General features: G+C 38.9%; 1 protein-coding gene across 2 annotated transcripts in view; it reads left to right on the top strand.

Moving 5' to 3' along the window:
• LOC117418562 (VPS10 domain-containing receptor SorCS1-like) overlaps positions 1 to 21032 on the top strand; it is a 113102-nt gene that overhangs the window by 63700 nt on the left and 28370 nt on the right. For both annotated transcript variants that reach the window (XR_009306797.1, XM_058985280.1), the window contains exons 4-9: positions 1729 to 1887; positions 8304 to 8377; positions 13594 to 13658; positions 15269 to 15387; positions 16306 to 16395; positions 20458 to 20637. Coding sequence is in view for 1 of the 2 variants with exons in the window: in XM_058985280.1 (XP_058841263.1) it covers positions 1729 to 1887; positions 8304 to 8377; positions 13594 to 13658; positions 15269 to 15387; positions 16306 to 16395; positions 20458 to 20637 (687 nt within the window). In the remaining variant the exon portion in view is untranslated. The remainder of the gene's footprint in view (positions 1 to 1728; positions 1888 to 8303; positions 8378 to 13593; positions 13659 to 15268; positions 15388 to 16305; positions 16396 to 20457; positions 20638 to 21032) is intronic.

Below are 21032 nucleotides of genomic sequence, written 5' to 3'. Positions count from 1 at the left end.
ATCCTGGCATTTGTCTTTTTTTCATGAATTCATTAATTCCCAGATGCTTAGATTCAAATTTGCCTTTCCAAAATATGCTGTTTATGTAGCACTTAATGACTTGTTTGCAAGCCATGACCAAATAATGATTTTAAAGTCAGCTGGAATTATTTAAAATAAACAGATTTGAAATAATATTTTACAGTATATTATGAAACTATTGGTGAACAAACAAATGTAATTCTTTTTTGTTCAAATGTTTAAAATGCATACCAAATATACTATATGTACATATGTAACATTCTATTTTCCTAAGTGTCAGATGCAAATAAAACACGAATCATATATTCGTGTTGATGCACCTTCTGAAGATAGTGACCAGCACTGATCATTGAAGCCACCCTGACCTCTCCAGTAAGCTGCATAAGAACTGAAGGTCAGACTGTCACTGACAGAATATATGGCCCAAAGAAGAAGCTTATAGAACCTCTATTACCCATTCATATCCTTCGCTGTGATGCATTGATTTTCAGATTGCAATACATTTTAACTTGGAACATCTGTGTAGCGCCTGCAGTGCTTGAGTGTGAAATCAATAAAAATGCAAGTAACCCCAAAATTAAATCTCCTAATGTATTTTCTGCATTGTAAACTCGGTAAGATTGCAAAATGCATTTGAGAGTGAACAGCAAGTCTTGCAAAAGCAAAATTGCAAGCCTAGGCACTTTGGTTTATATATTTTGTTCTTCCTGAAGTGCGTTGAACCTTGCATCAGAAGGTTTTAAGTCTGCATCCAACACTGGCAGATGATTAAACTCAATCTACTGTAAATTGTAGTAGTTCATTATGGTTATTAAATGTCATATTAATTTACTAAATTACAGTTTATTACAAATATAAAGTACAAAGTACTGAAACACCGGCACTCCCTGTTGTTGTTTCAAACCAATACTACTGAGAATTCAGTGAAATGCAAACACAAGGTTAAAGGATGTTACGATGCAATTCATTATTATTATTTTTATTTATTTCCCCCCAGTTTGGAATATCCAGTTGTGTTTTTTATCCTCACCGCAGCGAGTCCCCACAGACAGATGCAGTTAGTTGTGTGTTTTTATTCTCAGTGATGGTATTTTGTTCAAGCCTTTTTGTATTTATTTATTTACACACACACACACTCTGGGAAACATGTATTATTAATTCCATTTGCAGTTTTTATGAGTTCCTTGTCATATCTATATTTGAGTTTCAGTAAGTTGTAAATAATTTTTATATTTTCCCTGAAAATATTTTTGGCATCGTAATCCAGTTTGAATACAAGATCTTAAGTCAATGCCAGTGCTATTTGAATCAGGACACACATTTAATCTGCTTTAATAGTGTCATGACTGGTAAAATAGTTCAGTGAGTTTTAACTAATGAGTCATGCAAATTACATACGCAGAAATAGAATGTAGGGAAAAAAAAGTCTCAACTAGAAATAACTGCCTTACAGTTTTTTGCGCACGTTTGTCACGATGCCACATTACTCTGAAGAAGGGAGTTCACTGAAGGCTTACTGGTTCTTTGAGTAAGAAAGGTTTAATACAAGATTAATACAATCTAAAGCTAAATGCTGTCATAGTAATGATGTATAAATCTATATCATTAATTTTCCATCGGGGTAGAAGTAGTATCAACTGACAAGTTATTGCTTTTCTTTCCTGTTTTGCTGCTGTTTTAAAATGTCTTTCATGTTATCCGTTTCAGATAATGCTGCTGACTGACCCGGAGATCGAAAGCAGCTTGCTCATCAGCTCGGATGAAGGGGCCACCTATCAGAAGTATCGACTGAGCTTCTACATTCTGAGCCTACTGTTTCATCCCAAGCAAGAAGACTGGATCCTGGCTTACAGCCACGACCTAAAGGTGAGAAACGTCCACCAGAAGTGTGATGTCATGGTTGAGACAATGTCCACTGGTGTAGACAAGCCGGAACGGTATTTTTTTCTATAGGCAGAACCTTGACTTAAGAAACTGAATCCGTTTACAGTACTAGAACCGCTGTTTTTGTTTTATCTGATGAGATCGAGGAAGAAATGTATCCAGAATGTCGTGTAAAATGTAATTGTCCAGAGCTGTTGGCGGAAATCTTTTACAAATACATTTAAAAACAAAAACTATTCTAATTGTACTGATACAGTTCTTACATTGATGACGAATAAAAAATAACTGAGCTTTTGTGCGATTCCTACGTTTATTGGATGCAGAGCTCCAGAAAAAAGTCAGGGGGAGGACATGAAACACTGAACAGGGCATTGTGGGGATTGAAGTTCTGCGCTGGTGATGACCTCATAATCGAAAGGAATAGAAAAAAGCATGCATGATAAAAATAGCCAAAAAATAAACAAACCACCAAAGACAACATTTATCCGTTAGATGCTGGAAAACCACCAATCTGGCAACACTGGTCAAGGGGGAGTAGCATATAAAAGTTGCACGCAAGATACATGCGTTACCTATTAAATGTTACCTCAAGTTCAATGCACAAAAAAAAAGTGAATTTGTGTAATTATTGTTTAAGAAAATACATATTTTAATTGGCGTTCCGGTACTTTTAGATTTAGGACTACACCACTGAACGTCTCACACAGTCCAAAACTAGGCAGTTCATATTTCAGTTCCCCATTGAAGATGGCACATCTCATTATTTTACAGCTTTAACGGCATCCAAATTTTAATATCAGTAATGTTTACTTTGCATGGTCTTTCCGTGACATTTCTGTAGAATTGCTATGGCTTTTATAGTTCACTGTGTTTATTCATCTCCTGGGTGAGTTTATATGTATTTTTTTTTTTTTTAACTTTAACTTGTTTTTATAGTAAACAAATCAATCTTTTACTGCAAAAGACACATCATTCACTTTAGTTATTATTTAGTCATTCATTAACTTATCAACTGTACTGTAGTAACAAGATTTGCCCATAAGGTGGCACTGTGTGCTATACAAATATCTGACCATTCTCTAGTTAGGAGTTATTTACACCCTCTATGTTATTGCTGGTAAAGGAGCCCCTTTGTTGTAAATGCAGACTGTGCCCAAAAGGGTAAGAAATAAATAAACACACTGCTTTAAGTCTCTGTAGTTCCATCTTAAACAGCAAGCTTATTTTTTGTGTGCAGGGTTGAATAATTGACAAATTCAAGATAAAGTCTCCTGGTAGAGTTGTATTGATTTTCAGTGTAATGAGATACAGCACTTTTAAGCTGATTTTCTTTTTTTTCTTTCCTATTATGTTAGATCTTCCAGAGTGAGGTTGGAGAATTCAAAATCTGTTTTATGACTGTAATGGTACCATTAAACAATTGTTCATTGAGCTATCTATTATCCACTTTTACATTCTACTTTAAGAATACAATGAAAAAAGTTAATGAAATATGTTGATACTGACTATGCCTCATTTGTTTCCCAGGGATGGGGGCACACACAATTACTGTCTAGGATATTGAAGAAAATCACTTAGATGTGAACATAATGTGACAGACTCTATTGGTAAATGGTGATGTGTTTAAACTCAATGACGGCTGTGCTGGAGATTACAGAGTTGCTGGTTCAAATCCGACAATCCAGTCTTTGTTTACGTCATGCCCTAAATCTAGTAAAACACCCCTGTGCATTGCTCATGTTTCGGTGTGTGTTGCTGCACATATGATTGCTTAGATCAGTTGGACTATTTGTTATAAGAGCACAGTTGAAGAATTTATTGAGCATTGGAGAGATACTGGAGAGTCAAGTCTGGCACAAACTGTATGCATATTCCTTTACAAATATGTTTTGGACTTGAGGACGGAAGCTGCATTTATGTTTGTTATTCTCCAGCCTTGTTGTTTCGATTATTTCATGTACATGTCACACCAATAGCAATAGTTATTAACAGCAGCAGCCATGAATGAACTATTATTATTTATTTCTTAGCAGATGCCCTTATCCAGGGCGACTTACAATTGTTACAAGATATCACATTATTTTTTTACATACAATTACCAATTTATACAGTTGGGTTTTTACTGGAGCAATCTAGGTAAAGTACCTTGCTCAAGGGTACAGCAGCAGTGTCCCCCACCTGGGATTGAACCCACGACCCTCCGGTCAAGAGTCCAGAGCCCTAACCACTACTTCACACTGCTGTCCCAAGCCATGATGCACCTTTACATCAAAGGCAGATTAGAATGCAAAATACATAATCCTATTTAAAAACCTGGCATAATGGAAGCCAAGACTTGCTACAGATATAAATGATTTGTTTTGCTCTGATACCATCTGTTTGTAAACTGTAATCTGCATGCATTACAAGACAGGGAATTGTTTGCGCTTAAAATCCACAATGCCAGTTATATTAGTTTGTGGAAATGTATGACTGCATTTAACCTGTGAGTGAGTGTGATTCATTGCAATGGGGGTGTGGTGGCCTGTTTTTATTAGAGAAATGGTAAACTATTAACTGGCATACATTGACATTTCATCAGTATGCATTGCTGTGCATTTTTATTAAATGCTTTTACCTTAAAATATGAAAGGTACACGACTTGCAAAGCACCTGTATTGTTGAACTACACGACTCATACAGCATAAAATGCATAAAATCCAGGAGAAAGCAAATGTCTTATATACTTATATAATAAAGAGGTTTTTATAAGCTGCCTTTTTATTAAAAGGGTATGAGAAAAAAACATGATGCAAAACAATACAACTCCACCAGCAGATTGCACTGGGATGTCTATTAAAAAAAAAACAAACAAAAAAAACACTTTTAGCCAAGAACAGCAGCTGCAGAATGTAACTGTTTTAGTTAATATTGAAGAGTAAACACAAGGAAATAAAGAGAAGACCTACAAGAACACAGGTTGTGTTTCAGCACCTTGAACAGTGCATACGGCTTCTATTCATCATTGAAATGCAATACATTTTCTCACTGAATGAACACACATCATTTAGCACTGTATTGTTTTTATTATTAATACTGCACTATAATTAAGCCAAAGTATGCTCTAAATGTTAAATCACATAAAAGGTAGATGCTGATTTAAATGCAAAGTGGTCAGTTCTAACCCAGTTTTACAGTATGCAGTCCTTCTTGACTGTACTATTTAATGTTAACGATGAATATGACTAAGGGATTTCAAGGCAAATGGAAATAACAATAATCTGATGGCACATATTCAATAGTTGCTGTTTTATATGTAAAAAAGATTTGATCTGAAATCAATGATGTCTTCTTTTTTGTTTTAATTTTGAAAACCAGCCAATTAGAATGGGACTGTTTTTATGTCAATGAAAATCCTAACAAAGCAACTAGAAAAAGATCTAAACTGAGGAATATTATAGTGCCTGCTTTTCTCATATCTGGTAAAAAAAAAATGGTAGTGGTAGTCATTTACTATACCTTCTTAATCACAGTCACACAGCTTCTCCAACACACCACAGCTTCTCCAACACACATGCGTAAGCCAATAGGCAAGAGCTAAGAGAAACTTGTTGAGCGGTCGGCTTGACATTATAAAAGATAATTTCTAGTTTGTTTCAGGTTACTATCACCATAAGAGTTTAAATTGAAAGCAGAGAACAATAAAAGTAAAAATGAAGTTTTGAAATGAGAAAAAATACTAAAATTGATTCCCTGAAATCATGTAATGTCCCCAAGATTGTAAAAGACAGTGTAACTAATGGGAGTTGTTAAGATGGCACACCAGTGGACCAGCATGCCATGCTAATGTAGCCATGAAGAGCAGGCTGAGCATCTTCCCTTAAAGTAAACTGGACTTAAAGGAGACTGCAGATAGCACTGTATGGTTAGGTCCAACAACACCTGCTGAGAACACAGCGTTTTAGTAAAGGCCTTTAACTTTAACTTATTTGGTAATAATAATATTGCAAAATTAAATGTTGAATCAATACATTCCATTGTGGTCCACATTCAACAGAAACCAGAGAACCCTGATGACATCATTAATTCAATCGAAAGAGGAGAGTTGTATACAGCTGTTGGAAAAATGATGTCACAGCAGATTTTCATGCATAAAGAGATTTCTGTTCACCAGGGAGCCATGCAGAGGTAATAAATTATATCTAAATAATAATGAATAGATTTTTTTACATTTAAAATTTTTACAGTAATTCCGGGTACATCTGCTGCTGTCTCAAACTTTACCAGCCTTAAAAAGATTGCAGGGAATATTCTAATTATGCATGTTTCCATGAAAATTGATATCAACAGGCTCAAGCATTTTTCCATGCTGAGTTTCCAGATGTTTAGGCAGCTGCCTGGGCCTCTAGCCTCTCCCAGAGGATCAGTGTTACCAGCTCTTGATCACTGATTTCTTTCTTTCTTTCGGTAACTCCCTTATGTATTAACATTAAATTACTGGCAAATCAAACCCGTACTTCAAGGATTACCTCCAGTTGTACTGCTTAATGTTTTTTGTTTGTTTTTTTCTAATATGGCTGCATAAAGGACAACATGTTTCTATAGACATTCTAAAACTATGATCCTGGAAAGGAAAGCAATGTGTTGTTGTAATAAATTTAATTTCTACCATGTACAGTTACTTATTTAAAATACATTAAATAGCCAATGTAATTGTCTTTACTGACATTTTGCTGGCAAAGTAGTGAGCAGTTTCTAATTTTTACTGGAAAATATTTTTGGTTACTACGGTTATACATAATTTAGCGCCCGATGTAGAGTTTCTTAAACAAAAAAAGATGTTGTACTCAGTGCAGCTCAAAATTAATTGGCTATAATCAGCAATATTACATTATTGAAAACGACCATGTATTTGCTATTTTGTAAATGCTTCAAAATACTGAGCTTCCTCCATAATTTAACAGTTCATAAAAATGCTGTTTAAAATTAGATAACTCGCATATATCCATAAAAAACAGTGGTTTGGAAGGTCATACTGTATATTCTGAATACAATGAAGAAGGCTGTTCTGTTCCAGACACTGTGGATTCTCTAGATAACCTCAGATCGGCTCAAAGCCAGGTATAGGCTTATTTAGAGAAAATGATAAGAACTAAATATTGGAACAACATACCAATCCGGTAAGGGAAATGACATCAGCACCTACATTATATTGCCTTGCAGCTACTGCCAAACCAGCTTTCGATTTTAACCTTTATTGTGCTGTACAGTGTGTTGTGGATCCTAACCTTCAATAGCACATGCTAAGTAAAATGAACCACCATCAAAATGACATGCTGAAAGTTACCTTCAATAAGATTGTGTTTTGAATTTCTCATTTAGAATATTATATTACCACAGACAACAATGGGACAAGGTTTCTTGTGAAATACTGTTCATTTGAAAAAAAAAAAATGCAATTCCTTGCTTACATTGTGACCACAAAAAATGTATCAACTTACGTATTTCAAATAAACGCTTTCACCAAACAAACTGAGTTAAGCCGTACCTTGTGCTTATTAACTTTATTGATGTCAGCCGAGTGCCTAAACGGCAAAAGCAAATACTAAACCAGCCAATGAAGTCATACACTGTACACTCCAAAGCTATCAAACAGAAACAGACACAAAATTGATATCCAAAGAGTTCTATAATTATGTGATGTTATCTGATGCTAATGAGATCATGCATATTCATTTATTGCTAAATTTAACAGCAAGGAGTACCTATTCATTATTTCTACCATACCGTTATGGCTAATTGATTTAAAAGCTCTTTCCAATTTGCAATGCTGCCTTTTTTTTCCATAGAAAATAAACATAGTTTATTCTGCATGGTTAAAGCGTTCAAATTGCAGTAAAGCATATGGTCTTGAAACCAATAAGCACAATTTGTAAATAATAAAATCAATTAAAATGCTTATAGCATTTTGAATTTGAAATTCCTTATCGTTTCTTTTAACTTCTATTAAAATACTTATAGCATTTTGAATTTGAAATTCCTTATCGTTTCTTTTAACTTCTATTTAGCTAAATCCACATCTGATCTTGAATGCAAATTTCCCAGGCATTGGTTTAAATTTCTTCCGAAAGCCAGTATGATCTTTCAACCCAGTTGGTCCCCATCCATCAAAACAACAAAACCTCCACATTGTCATGGATAAGTAAAATAAGCTGAAACCTGGTGATAAAAAAGTATTTGCAACCACCGAACAATAGTGTCATTGCTTTAAGTCTTGCCAGAGAAAGGATTAGGGTTCTTCAGAGCAGCCAGGATATTTCGTTCGCGTTGGCAATAAGACATAAATATAATCCAAACTGCTGTATACAGGCAATTAGGAATCTAACCTTTCTTTCTTTTTTCTATTTGTATTTTTTTAGTTGTACAGCTCTGTGGAATTTGGGAGGAGATGGCAATTGGTTCACGAGAGAGTAGCCCCAAACAGATTCTACTGGTAAGAGTTCACACTGTGGTGTATTTACAGATCTTTGAGTAGCTCCAAACAGATTCTACTGGTAAGAGTTCACACTGTGGTGTATTTACAGATCTTTCTAAATGTCAAAATATGACATGTAGGATCATAGATAATTGAATACAAGCTAATTACGAAAGCAACACTATTTTTCTCTTTAAACAAACCTACAGGTTAGGTAGCAGCTTCTCTGAATTAGGAGGCACTTTTTTACACAGAGAATTGTGAGGGTCTGGAACCAACTCCCCAGTAATGTTGCTGAAGCTGACACCCTGGGATCCTTCAAGAAGCTGCTTGATGAGATTCTGGGATCAATAAGCTACTAACAACCAAACGAGCAAGATGGGCTGAATGGCCTCCTCTCGTTTGTAAACTTTCTCATGTTCTTATGTTCTTAATTGTCACTCTTCTTTCTGAGTCTCTACAGAACTCCACTCTGAGGCCCTCACTGAACGGAACCCTTTCTTTGCTCTTTTTATAGTGTGGTGTCGCTCTCAGTTGGCCAACTGATTGATTTGATCGGCTAATCGATCAATGAGTCAATCAAAAGACACCACACCAATCCAATTTAACGTAAACCATCTCATCTTGTCTCAAGGATGCTCCCCAGTGTTTGAGCCAAGGCGGTTGCCAGCTACAGCAACAGTACATGTATTTTCCCAGTATAGGGCCTCTGCCCTGTCAAAGTAGGGAATATTTAGAAGAGTAGGCACAATTTTGTTCTCTTCATGTTGCTAGAGAACAGACAACATCACATGCCCATCTATTTTTAATACCTTAAGGACAAGACATTCATTATTTTGTGCTGTATATCCAAACCTACTGTGGCTATCATGTGACAGACACACTTTGGTCATGGTGCGATAGTTACCACACAGCACCAAATAATAACTATTTTGGCAATACAGTAAATTATCAAAGATAGCTTTAGTCAGGGTTTTTCTGGGGAAAAAAAGGTTAGTTTGTCCTCTTTTCCCTTCTGACAAATTGTCCCCGCTACAGTTCAAAATCCAGAGCAATCTGTATATACTGGTAAATACATTCTCATTGTTTAATAGATAATAGCTTATATATAATGCATGTTGTACTCACTTATGAAACATAAACAGGTTAAGTAAGCATAGACAGAAAACAGAGTGTAGTACTTTGAGGCAATACATGCATGTATGGTCTAATATTGTGTATGTTCATGGTAACTGTAAGTACCATGACTGTTATTGCTTGCATGGCCACAAGATGGAGGCAGTATTTATTTCCATTGTGCTGTTGCATCTTTGTGTATCCTTACAGCAGAATGAACAGATGTAATGCAGCATAGAAAGCATGCTACTCGGAACAGTAGAAATCACTACAATAATGGAAAACATTTCAAGTGCTAAGATCAGATGGTGACGAGAACATACAGTGAATCTACAGTTAATACCCCACATTGTCTTACCAGTGCCAAAGAGAATGGTCCTGCAACTAAATTGTTTTCTTCCAAGTTACAATACAATTAAATATGATTTAAAGATTGGAAAGTTTGGAAAGTTAAGCACCTGGGCACTTTAACGCTTTCATGCTTGTCCAATATTTCATGTCCAATTTAATAGAACCCTGTTATTTCACGTTTGAGGAGCTTGTCTTTACCAGAGACTTTATTCCCACACTCCAAAATCTATCTTTGATGGAATCTCCATTTGTGAATTGAGTCAAAATAGGTTTAAGAAAGAATGTATTTTTTGTTTTAAGCTTTTCTAAATTGCACTTTTATTTCTCACTGTACCATTACCAAGGAAATGATTCTGTGAATGAAGTTTTTTTTTAAAATATATTTGTTATTTTATTTTACATGTAATGTACTGTACTCATCTTGGTTGCAAAAAAAAAAACAACAAAAAAAAATAATCTACTGTACAGTGACAATATCCTACTGCAGATGACCCATGTTTGCAATTTTCTCCTGGCCATAAATAGCTAAATATTAAATGTGTGGCTCACATACTGTTGCAAATATAACTTATTGTTTAACTTGTTTATACCTTTGAATGTTACATCCTGTATTGCTTACACATGATTAGTTATGACACTGATATCCATTTCATGTATACAAACTAACATGTTCCCAGCCGTAGATGTTTGGGATTTAGCACTCCTGTTGCACCTCAGCTTCAAGCTACAGAAAGGCGTTGTGCTAGATTACTGATTTGCAACAGAGTAACACCACTCGGAATTAAAGGCTGGAAGGATAACTTTGGCCCTGTGATGTGGATAGCCTTGATGTTCACTAAAGCCTTTTAAATTTCACAACAAATAATGTTTTATAGGTAATGAGGACGTGGCATTTAATGCATGACCCTAGTAAAGCTACCGGTAAATACAGTAGGCTTTAATACTTTCAGACACTGCTTCAAAACTCAAACTTGCCATTTCTTATTCTATACTACTTTGTATGTATATACTGTGTTGATGTACTGTATACTGCATGTCATGGTCATCAACGTTTCATCATACCGATAGCTGTAATTTTGAATTTCCAGCCGCGGCTGGGAATGTATGGTATTGACATGTGTTTTGTAGGATTTTTTTTAAAATTATTTTTAGAAATTGATTATGAATGCTGTTATAAGTTATTTCAACTTGAATCATTGAAGTTGGCTGAAACATTTGATCACTGGCTGTACATTTCAGATGGTTTGAGGCAACAAGAGACCTTTTTTATTATTATGTAACACAGACATATTTAGCTCTTTTCTTCTCCTCTCTATTGTGTTCTTGCTGCTTAGTTGGATGACAGGTTAATGTCTCAGAGATATTGAAGCTTTCAAATGTAGTCACTTATAACATTTCTGCCTCTGCTTCTTAAAAAGCTGTAGTTGAGCAGTTTTGCAGGAACTGCCAAACTCGTAACAAGCAGCAGCAAGGGATCCCTGAGGGAAGCTGGTTTAGCACATGTGTAAGATTTATGACAAGGGATATGAGCTTCAGTGCTAAGGCTCTGGAAGCTGAACTCCCCAGTGGAAACTCCACCGGTAAAAGGGACAGAAGAGCAGAACCATTAGACTGCTGAACCGAGCAAGTTTCAACTTATATTATACAGCGAGGATGAAAAATGCAAGAACCCATCACCTCCCAAACTGTTAATGCAATGAATAGAATCTGAATATGTTGATGACTGTTAGCGGCACTTTTTAATCCACAGCTTGACATCAAAGAGATAGCGATACTGTCATATCACCTCAACGCCTGCCCCCACCGTGGCATTACTGTATATACAGTAGGGGTTGTTCAAGTATTTGTTATTTGTTCATTATTGATGTCCTTTTCCATTTGAATGCACACATTAGGCATCATGTAGAGAATAGTAGGAATGTCAGTACTCAAATTAACATGTTACGTCTGATATAATGAAACGTAGAAACTGGGTGAGGCAGTGTAACTCATTTTTGTACCAATGGCTCTTAAGGATGCCCTACACTGATAACAACATGGTAGCACTTTATATTATGTAGTTACGTAACCATGTAATAATATGGTAATACATGTGAAAACAACTCATAGTCCCTGGTTTTGCATGGTAAACCCCGGTGGAAGTGGATACTACGTACAGAATTACTTTGAAATAGCCTGTAAAATGGTATTACCATGCCATTACAACAGGTACTGTAGCAAACTGTTATTCACAATGCCCTTTCTATATCATTACACACTAGTTACAGCGATAATTACCACGGGTAATTACCATCTTATTACAACATAATTACACATATATGCCCTATAATCTAAAGTGCTGGGGGATTTTTAGGTGCAAGATGTACTCTGAATAGGGATATACAGTCTCTTACCTGAAAAGCTGTTTTTAGTCATCTTGCTTTTGAATTTATAGTGAATTCATGTTTCACGTCTCTATCAAACCCTACTTTAATTCCTGCGATTTAAAATGAATATATGTTTTCACTAAATTACCCTCTGCTCTGTGTATTGAAATCATGTTTCCAGTTCCCAGTCCTATACAATAATTGAAGACAACACATCTTTGGATCTCTGTTGACCTGATTGTAATATTGGAAATCTACTAGATTGTGTTTGTGGCTTCCTCAGTGCCCACACCTTTAATGACCACTGCACTCCATGCTTCAGTTCTTAATGGTATGGTAATGGTAATACATCCATTTAGTAAATCTTATCTCAAATGTATCATGATATGATATGCTCAATGTTAAAAAAGCCTAATTTCATGGGAACTTAATGGTAATGTAAAACTTCCTTGGGTCTATTTAAATTTTATTAGCAGAGGCAGATCTAAAACCCAGCTGTGGTTTACCCTAGGGGGTGAGTTATTATCCTATGCATCATCAATGATCCCAGAAAAAAATCAGCCATGGATGTCTTCAAGGATGGCAGTAAGACTCAGTGCATATTGATTTGGCAATTAGACCCACCTGAGCTTTTCTTCTCAATGATTTGCCTAGTTCCCTACTGAACTGTGGGAGACAGAATATACAGACGTAGTTAACTGGCAAAGTGCTGCCACCACATAGGCAGTAAAGTTTTTTTTTTATAACTTGAGCAGTCTAATAGAGCAGATCACAGGCTCTTGACAGCAATCGCTGAGTAGCAGGAGGGGAACAGTTACTAGCCTGTCTTAAATCAGCTTGAACCCCTTGAAACGATGCAATCAGGACCTCTCTTACACTATCAGTTGACGTAGCTGTATGTTAGCAGTTGCAGCTAACTGTTGCATTTGGTTTCCATGATTTTTTGCAAAAAGATTTTAATTTGAATTAAAACATAACCCTCTTGCCCTGCTCCAAATAGAATGTTCGTTTTTTTTTTTTGTTTTTTTTTTTGGCAGTATGTGATGAATAAATACCAGGTGTTGTATGTTATTACCTTAGCCTTTCCCTTACTGCTCGGTAAATCTGATTACACACAGTAAATTAAATCATTTCCACTAGCAGATGTACTTAATAATGAACATTCCCCAATCCACACACAAACCATTTTTCTACCATTACTGACAATTGTATTTTTCACAGAAATTATTTTGTAAATGGCCCTAAAAGAAGTTGATCATCATGGCAGGAATAAAATCCATTAGGCAACCAAAATACAAACAGAATCCACCAGGATGCTGGTTTTTGAGTGTACGAGAATGTCATTCGTTTCTGGATGCTTTCTAAATCCAATTATTCCACATGCTCTTTTGTGTCATCTAGGTCTGTATTGGGTTTAGATAAGGAGCCTGATCTCATTCACCTGGAGACAACTGTTGCAGAAGGACGTAAGTGATCTCATCTCGGATATTCTAACTAATAGGAATGCTGTAATGTATCTTCATTTCTGACATTATACAAAGCTGATTATCTGATTCCCTTTCTTAAGTATTGTCAAGCAGGTTGAATACATGACAGGAGAAAGATTACTTGAGGTAGTTTAGATTGCTAAAATATTATTCATTGAATCCTGTATTAAAGACAATGTATCTGGTAGGACTGCCCTGTTTATGGTAATCCCTTTATATACAAATTACAGTATATATAGGCCAAAACTGAAGATCTGCAAGTTATTATACAGGTCAGATACAGTTCTGTACATACTTATGGAAAAACCCAAATGGGCAACATTGCCAAATAATATGTTTAATAGGCAATGTCTTTCTTGTAAGGAGTTACATCCTGTTGAAAACAGCCTGTTTAGACAGATACCTTTTTTTTAAATCGCAAAATCAACTACCCATGTTTTAAAGCCCCAAATTATCATGATTATATAGAACACAGAATAATGAAATAACGAGCAACTGTAATAAAGTGAACATTTATAGGCTAGATATACCCCTAAGGAAGAGCTGACGCTTAGGGACAGGGGTACCTAGAAAAGCACCAAGCGACAAAATAATGAAAGGGCAGCAAAGTGTATGACCATGGTGCACATAACAATACGGTTCCATTCTGGGAGCTCCACATTTTGTAAACAGAAGCTGCAGTGAGGAAGCGGAGCTGTCAAGCTTGCTGAGTGTTAGTAGTTTTGGCTGGAAGTAGTGTGAGACCATTCATCATCATTTAGCTGCGGCTTTGAGCAGTCCACTGTCTTTGGAATACCAACCAGCAGCCGGGGCTGTCATTCAGACTGACCTTAGCAAAGATTGGGACTTCACCTGCACAGCAAGCTCTGTCTGACTGTGCTCCACTTTGCTGATTCATTGCAGAACTGGAAACTGCCTGTGAAAGTAACGCTTAGCTCAGTCTGGGATATGCTTGCTGAGCTACACTGTGATTTGAAAACAACTGCAGCAGTTAGCTTTCTCTCAACCCCAAAGACCTGTTTGATTTCTCTTGGTAACACCCTTACATTCTTGTGGCTTACATTGTGTACCCATTTGTGATATACTGTAGGGGTGTTGATTGGTCATTATTTGGTACTGCTATTTCATTTTGTATTACATGTGTTTCAATCTCAGTGATTTGAGACGTCTTGGAGCTGGGCCACCACCATTTTCTGAAGACACCGTACATATTCTCAGACCCATTAAAAAATCGAAGCAATTCTTAAAATCCTGTTTGGTCCCTGTTTCTATGTCACTGGTCTCATTTCTTGGTCTGTGAGTTGGTTATAGAGCAGAATGACATAACATCTCCATGTCAAGGTACTGTAAGCGTTTGCCTGTCTGCTTTGTCAGAACATGATTATTGATCAGCTGCCTCGTAAGGAACAAGACAGGCAGTTAGCCAGAAATAACATTCAAGGTTTACATTCTCCATATCAGGCTTTGGCCAACAGTATCTTTCTGATCTATTGATGTTCACTGACAGTTTTGTGATGTAATTAATACAAGTGTCTGACTGAATGTCAATGGAATCATAGGTTGCATGATGCTTCATTTATCTTCTGCAGACGCTCAATACATCACCTGCAAGCTTCAAAATTGTACTGATGCCAACAAAGGCAGGCCATTTCCAGGCTATATTGACCCCAATTCCCTGGTTGTTCAGGATGAGTATGTGTTTGTTCAGGTATGTAATTACAAGGTATTTGTTGATGAAAGAATCCCGTGGTTTAGAACAACCTATATTCAAGTACAGACTTATTTATCAAGGTTTATCCTGGGGCAATTAAGGTTAATCCAGTTGAGCTGAGATGTCAGGTTGGCTAATACTGGAATTGTAATGATTGAAAAATTTAATATGTGCTCCTGAGCAAGCAGTAGCTTGAACATTCAATAAGTCAGATTGCACAAAGGAATATGACATATATTTTAGATTTATTTTGTTTTTGTGTGTTTTTTTTTTTATTACAACTAAGAGACGGATTCAATCAAAAAAACACAGTTTGACTTTCTGACCCGGAACATTTCCCTGTTTTCATTATAAAACAAACTTCCATCCAGCTAGAAGTTTGCAAAAATTCTTGTGGTACCGTTTGTTTCTGTTTTTTTAAAGCAGAGAAAAAAATCTTAAAATCTAAAGCATTTCTATAAATATATCACATACATAGTTTTTAAATATTACACTTATTACAAAAAATGTGTCATAACTGCCCAATGTTATGTTTATGGTTATATATATATATATATATATATATATATATATATATATATATATATATATATATATATATATATATATATATATATATATATATATAATCAATATTATTAAATTATGTATCATAATTAAATCACTACACACTAAATTCAGTATTATTGATGAAAAATATTTAATATGCTTTAAAAAAAAAAAAAAGTAGCTGCAAAGAATAATGTCTTGTTCCTGAAAAGTGTTGCCAGAAATGGATACATTTAATATAGTATCAATATGTATTATACACAAGGCCATTGCAATTAAGAGTAGTATAGCTTTTGTGAGAGGGTTACATTAAAACATGTCCCTCTAGTTTGATGAAGGGAAAATATTTTTGCTTTTGAATTGCAGGTGACTACTGGAGGCAGGCCAGCTTATTATGTGTCTTATAGGAGAGAAGGCTTTGCTCAGATGAAGCTACCAAAGTACACTTTGCCAAAGGTAATATTGGCCATGGATATTCTCTCTGACTTCAGCAAAAGTTCCCATCTGTGGTTACAAACATTCCTGGGATTGAAGAATAGTTTATGTATAGAAATATTATTATTACATACTTGCCAACATTTGGAAACTGTTCAGTGAGACCCCATTATCATATAAGTAATAGACTTACCCCAGCCCCCCCAGAATAAATATGTTTTACTTCATCACTGTTATATGAGCACTTTCTTTGATAGATGCCATTTTCATTTGCTGGACCTGACTTTATTTAATATGTATCTCAGATCCTTCAACACTACACTTCCTGTGATCAACGAATGCTGCAAGGAAATGAAAGGTGTAGCTAACTCCAGTCCTTCACCTTCCATTGGCCCCCTGTGGCAAAGTGCCCCGCCCCTGTGTGCATTTGTGTGATCTGTGTTGTATGTTGCGTGCGTGTGTGTGTTAATGTTGGTGTATAGATTGGTACACGGGATATAAACGGGTCTGTGTTTCACGTATATTTAAAGTGTAGATTTGTATTTAGGCACGAGGAGAGCACAAATCACTTCACGTGCTGGTTAAATGTAATATGTGAGCACGGGGTTGCACAGAATTAATTCACGTGCTGGGATTCAAGTGAATAATTAATTAGTAATTGAATCCCAGCACAACAGTATAAATAGGCACATTTTTAGTCACTCGTGGTTAGGTGTTCAGTGAGTGGAGAACGGGATTGGAGACGGAGGTGAAGTAAAATAAGAAGAAGAAGAAGAATAGTTAAGTGTTTTCACTCACCGTGTTTGTTTGTCTCCGTGCACCGTTTGTCTGTGTAGTCCGTTTTGTTTGTCTATTTATTTTGGCGTGTAGTGCCGTGTCCAGTGTTTTTGTCTGTTCCAACCTTTTATTTTCTGTTCTGTTTATTAAATGCTGAACGCGATCACGCGTTCAGCCTCACCAAAACCCCATCTCTCTGTCGTTTGTGTTCCTGTTTCTGGTCTGACGCCACCCACTCCGGCCGTCTTTGTGACACGTGGTGTCAGAAGTGGGATAACAGCGCCTCCAAGCGTCAGACCAGGAGAGGGGGTTTTGTGTTTAAAAAAAAAAAAAAAAAAAAAAAAAAAAAAAACCCACAGGACTGGTTTCAAAAAAAAAAAAAAGTGAAAATGGAAGGCTGGAGAGACGGCTGCCGGGACCTGGAGGACCTCCTCGGGGGCCTCGAGGACCAAGGCTGGTGCATGGCCTGTGGAGTCTACGGACACACGGTGGCGATCTGCCCCTTCCAAGGTGAGGAGGAGGAGGAACCGGATAAAGAGGTGAAGGACAGGGAGGAGGAGTGCCGCCTAAGGGCCAGGCATCCACGGCGATGTAACAAGCCATCGCCGGGGTGCCTCCTCTGCGACCAGGATCACCTGTTCGCCCACTGTCCCTTCCGCAGCTATGGGGAGGAGCCTGAGCGTCCACAGACCAAGCGGGAGGAGCCTGAGCGTCCACAGCCCAAATGGGAGGAGCCTGAACGTCCTACGCCTGAGTGGGAGGAGCCCGAACGTCCTACGCCTGAGTGGGAGGAGCCCGAATGTCCTACGCCTGAGTGGGAGGAGCCCGAACGTCCTACGCCTGAGTGGGAGGAGCCCGAACGTCCTACGCCTGAGTGGGGGGAGCCCGAACGTCCACAGCCCAAGAGGGGGGAGTCGGTGCGTCCACAGCCCAAAAGGGAGGAGTCGGTGCGTCCACAGCCCAAAAGGGAGGAGTCGGTGCGTCCACAGCCCAAAAGGGAGGAGTCGGTGCGTCCACAGCCCAAAGGGAGGCAAGTCGGGGCTTCCACAGCCCTGGGACCCAAGCCACCAGCAGAGGGAAAATGCCTGCTGGTTCAGCCCCAAGGGCCGGAAGGGGAGGAGTTACAGGCCCAACCCCCTGGAAATTTTTGGGGGGGAGAGGGGCAGGAGGCTGGTGTCCCCCAGCAGCCTCTATTCATGCTGCTGAAGGCAGCACGGCGCGCACCAGCCCAGCCGCCACAGCGGAGGGAGCCAGCGCCGCCAGGAGCAGAGGAGCTGCCTCTGCCTCCGCCACCTCCACCGCTTCCTCCACTAGGAGCAGAGGAGCAGGAGCTGCCTCTGCCTCCACCACCACCAGGAGCAGAGGAGCAGGAGCTGCCTCTGCCTCCACCACTGCCAGGAGCAGAGGAGCAGGAGCTGCCTCTGCCTCCACCACTTCCAGGAGCAGAGGAGCAGGAGCTGCCTCTGCCTCCACCACCTCCAGGAGCAGAGGAGCAGGAGCTGCCTCTGCCTCCACCACCTCCAGGAGCAGAGGAGCAGGAGCTGCCTCTGCCTCCACCACCTCCAGGAGCAGAGGAGCTGGAGCTGCCTCTGCCTCCACCACCGCCAGGAGCAGAGGAGCTGGAGCTGCCTCTGCCTCCACCACCTCCAGGAGCAGAGGAGCTGGAGCTGCCTCTGCCTCCACCACCGCCAGGAGCAGAGGAGCTGGAGCTGCCTCTGCCTCCGCCACCGCCCGGAGCAGAGGAGCAGGAGCTGCCTCTGCTGCCCGTACCTCCGCAGGGAGTACGGTGGCCGGAGCCCCAGAAAGGGGAGCTGCCGGCCACGAAGAAGGGGGACGAGGTCTGGAGACCACTTTCCCCAGCAGCAGTTTCGCTGCAGGAGTTCTTGTGGCCGGAGCCCCACAGGAGGGAGCTGCCGGCTACGAAGAAGGGGGAGGTCGGGGGACCACCTGCCCCCGCAGCTTTTTCGCTGCAGGATGGGACCAACAGGCTGTCAGCCGTGCCACTACCGGCAGGGGTGCTGACAGCATTGCCAGCCAAGGGCCCACTGAAGCCTCCCTTCCCAGCCCGAGACTTTGTTCTGGACTGCTGGGTTTTTAAGGGGGGAGGTGGCCGTTGAGGCCATGTGTGCTGCGCACAAGGGGGGGTATATGTGGCAAAGTGCCCCGCCCCTGTGTGCATTTGTGTGATCTGTGTTGTATGTTGCGTGCGTGTGTGTGTTAATGTTGGTGTATAGATTGGTACACGGGATATAAATGGGTCTGTGTTTCACGTATATTTAAAGTGTAGATTTGTATTTAGGCACGAGGAGAGCACAAATCACTTCACGTGCTGGTTAAATGTAATATGTGAGCACGGGGTTGCACAGAATTAATTCACGTGCTGGGATTCAAGTGAATAATTAATTAGTAATTGAATCCCAGCACAACAGTATAAATAGGCACATTTTTAGTCACTCGTGGTTAGGTGTTCAGTGAGTGGAGAACGGGATTGGAGACGGAGGTGAAGTAAAATAAGAAGAAGAAGAAGAATAGTTAAGTGTTTTCACTCACCGTGTTTGTTTGTCTCCGTGCACCGTTTGTCTGTGTAGTCCGTTTTGTTTGTCTATTTATTTTGGCGTGTAGTGCCGTGTCCAGTGTTTTTGTCTGTTCCAACCTTTTATTTTCTGTTCTGTTTATTAAATGCTGAACGCGATCACGCGTTCAGCCTCACCAAAACCCCATCTCTCTGTCGTTTGTGTTCCTGTTTCTGGTCTGACGCCACCCACTCCGGCCGTCTTTGTGACACCCCCACATTTCACTCTAAATCACACACAACACATTCCTATCTGAATATCTAGTATTAGATGTTAAGAGTGGGATTCCTTTAAATATTTGGGGGATTACATGATTTTAAAAAGCTGACACTGAGGAATATAGCAATTTGCAAAGAGCGTGCATGTGTTCTTTGTTTCCAGCTGGGCTGACACAGAGAATAAAGGTAAGGAAGATATGTTTCCCAACACCCCCCATTAGCATGACCAATTTGGTGGGACAGCTGCAAATTAGATGCTCCTGGGATGGAAAACAGCCATCCACAAATTCTGTCCCCAGACCATTTTTATGAATGCAGCTTTTATACCTTGTATTCTCTACTGGGTTTTTAGTGCACAATTTCTTACAGCGAGAGAAATTAACTTGATTGTGTCAGTTGATTGGAAGTAACAGGAATAACAAAACAAGAACAACTCTAAACAAGTTCTTGGAGGGCTTTTCCCTGTGCAGAACTAAATGATCTGAGCTAACATCAGCGCTGTCTTCCTTAAACAGGACATGCATGTTATCAGTGCGGATGAGAACCGTGTGGTAGCCGCTGTACAGGAGTGGAATCAGAATAATACCTATAACCTGTATGTGTCAGAGGCTCGAGGTGTCTTCTTCACTCTGGCCCTGGAGAGTGTGGTGATCAGCAGAGAAGCTGGGGGGAACGTCATGATTGACCTCTATGAGGTATGTAATATTGTGAGCTGCAGCAGCTTGTGTGTATACATGATTTGTTTGTCAGCCACTAACACTAATATCCACCGAAAAGAGAATTTCTTACTGGCTCAGTAAAGCGAAGACATTTCAGATGTTTTTTTTAGTATTTTTTTCTTTCACATGTTTACATCTTGTGCAGATAAAATATTAAACTGAGGCATTGCCGACACTGGAAATTAATGACAGTATTACAGTATTAAGTCTGGATACATTTCTGCCTCATTTCTCCAGCTCACAGAAATCATGATTTCTGACGACAAAGTAAGTCCATCACACCCTAATATTGTAGGTATGAAATAAGTGATGGGCTAATTTGAAACTGTGATGTCGAGAAAAAAATATGATTTTATTCATCCACTAGAGGG

The sequence above is a fragment of the Acipenser ruthenus genome, chromosome 13 (genome assembly GCF_902713425.1).
Source record: "Acipenser ruthenus chromosome 13, fAciRut3.2 maternal haplotype, whole genome shotgun sequence".
Classification (NCBI taxonomy): domain Eukaryota; kingdom Metazoa; phylum Chordata; class Actinopteri; order Acipenseriformes; family Acipenseridae; genus Acipenser; species Acipenser ruthenus.
This window is presented reverse-complemented; position numbering and strand designations above follow the sequence as displayed.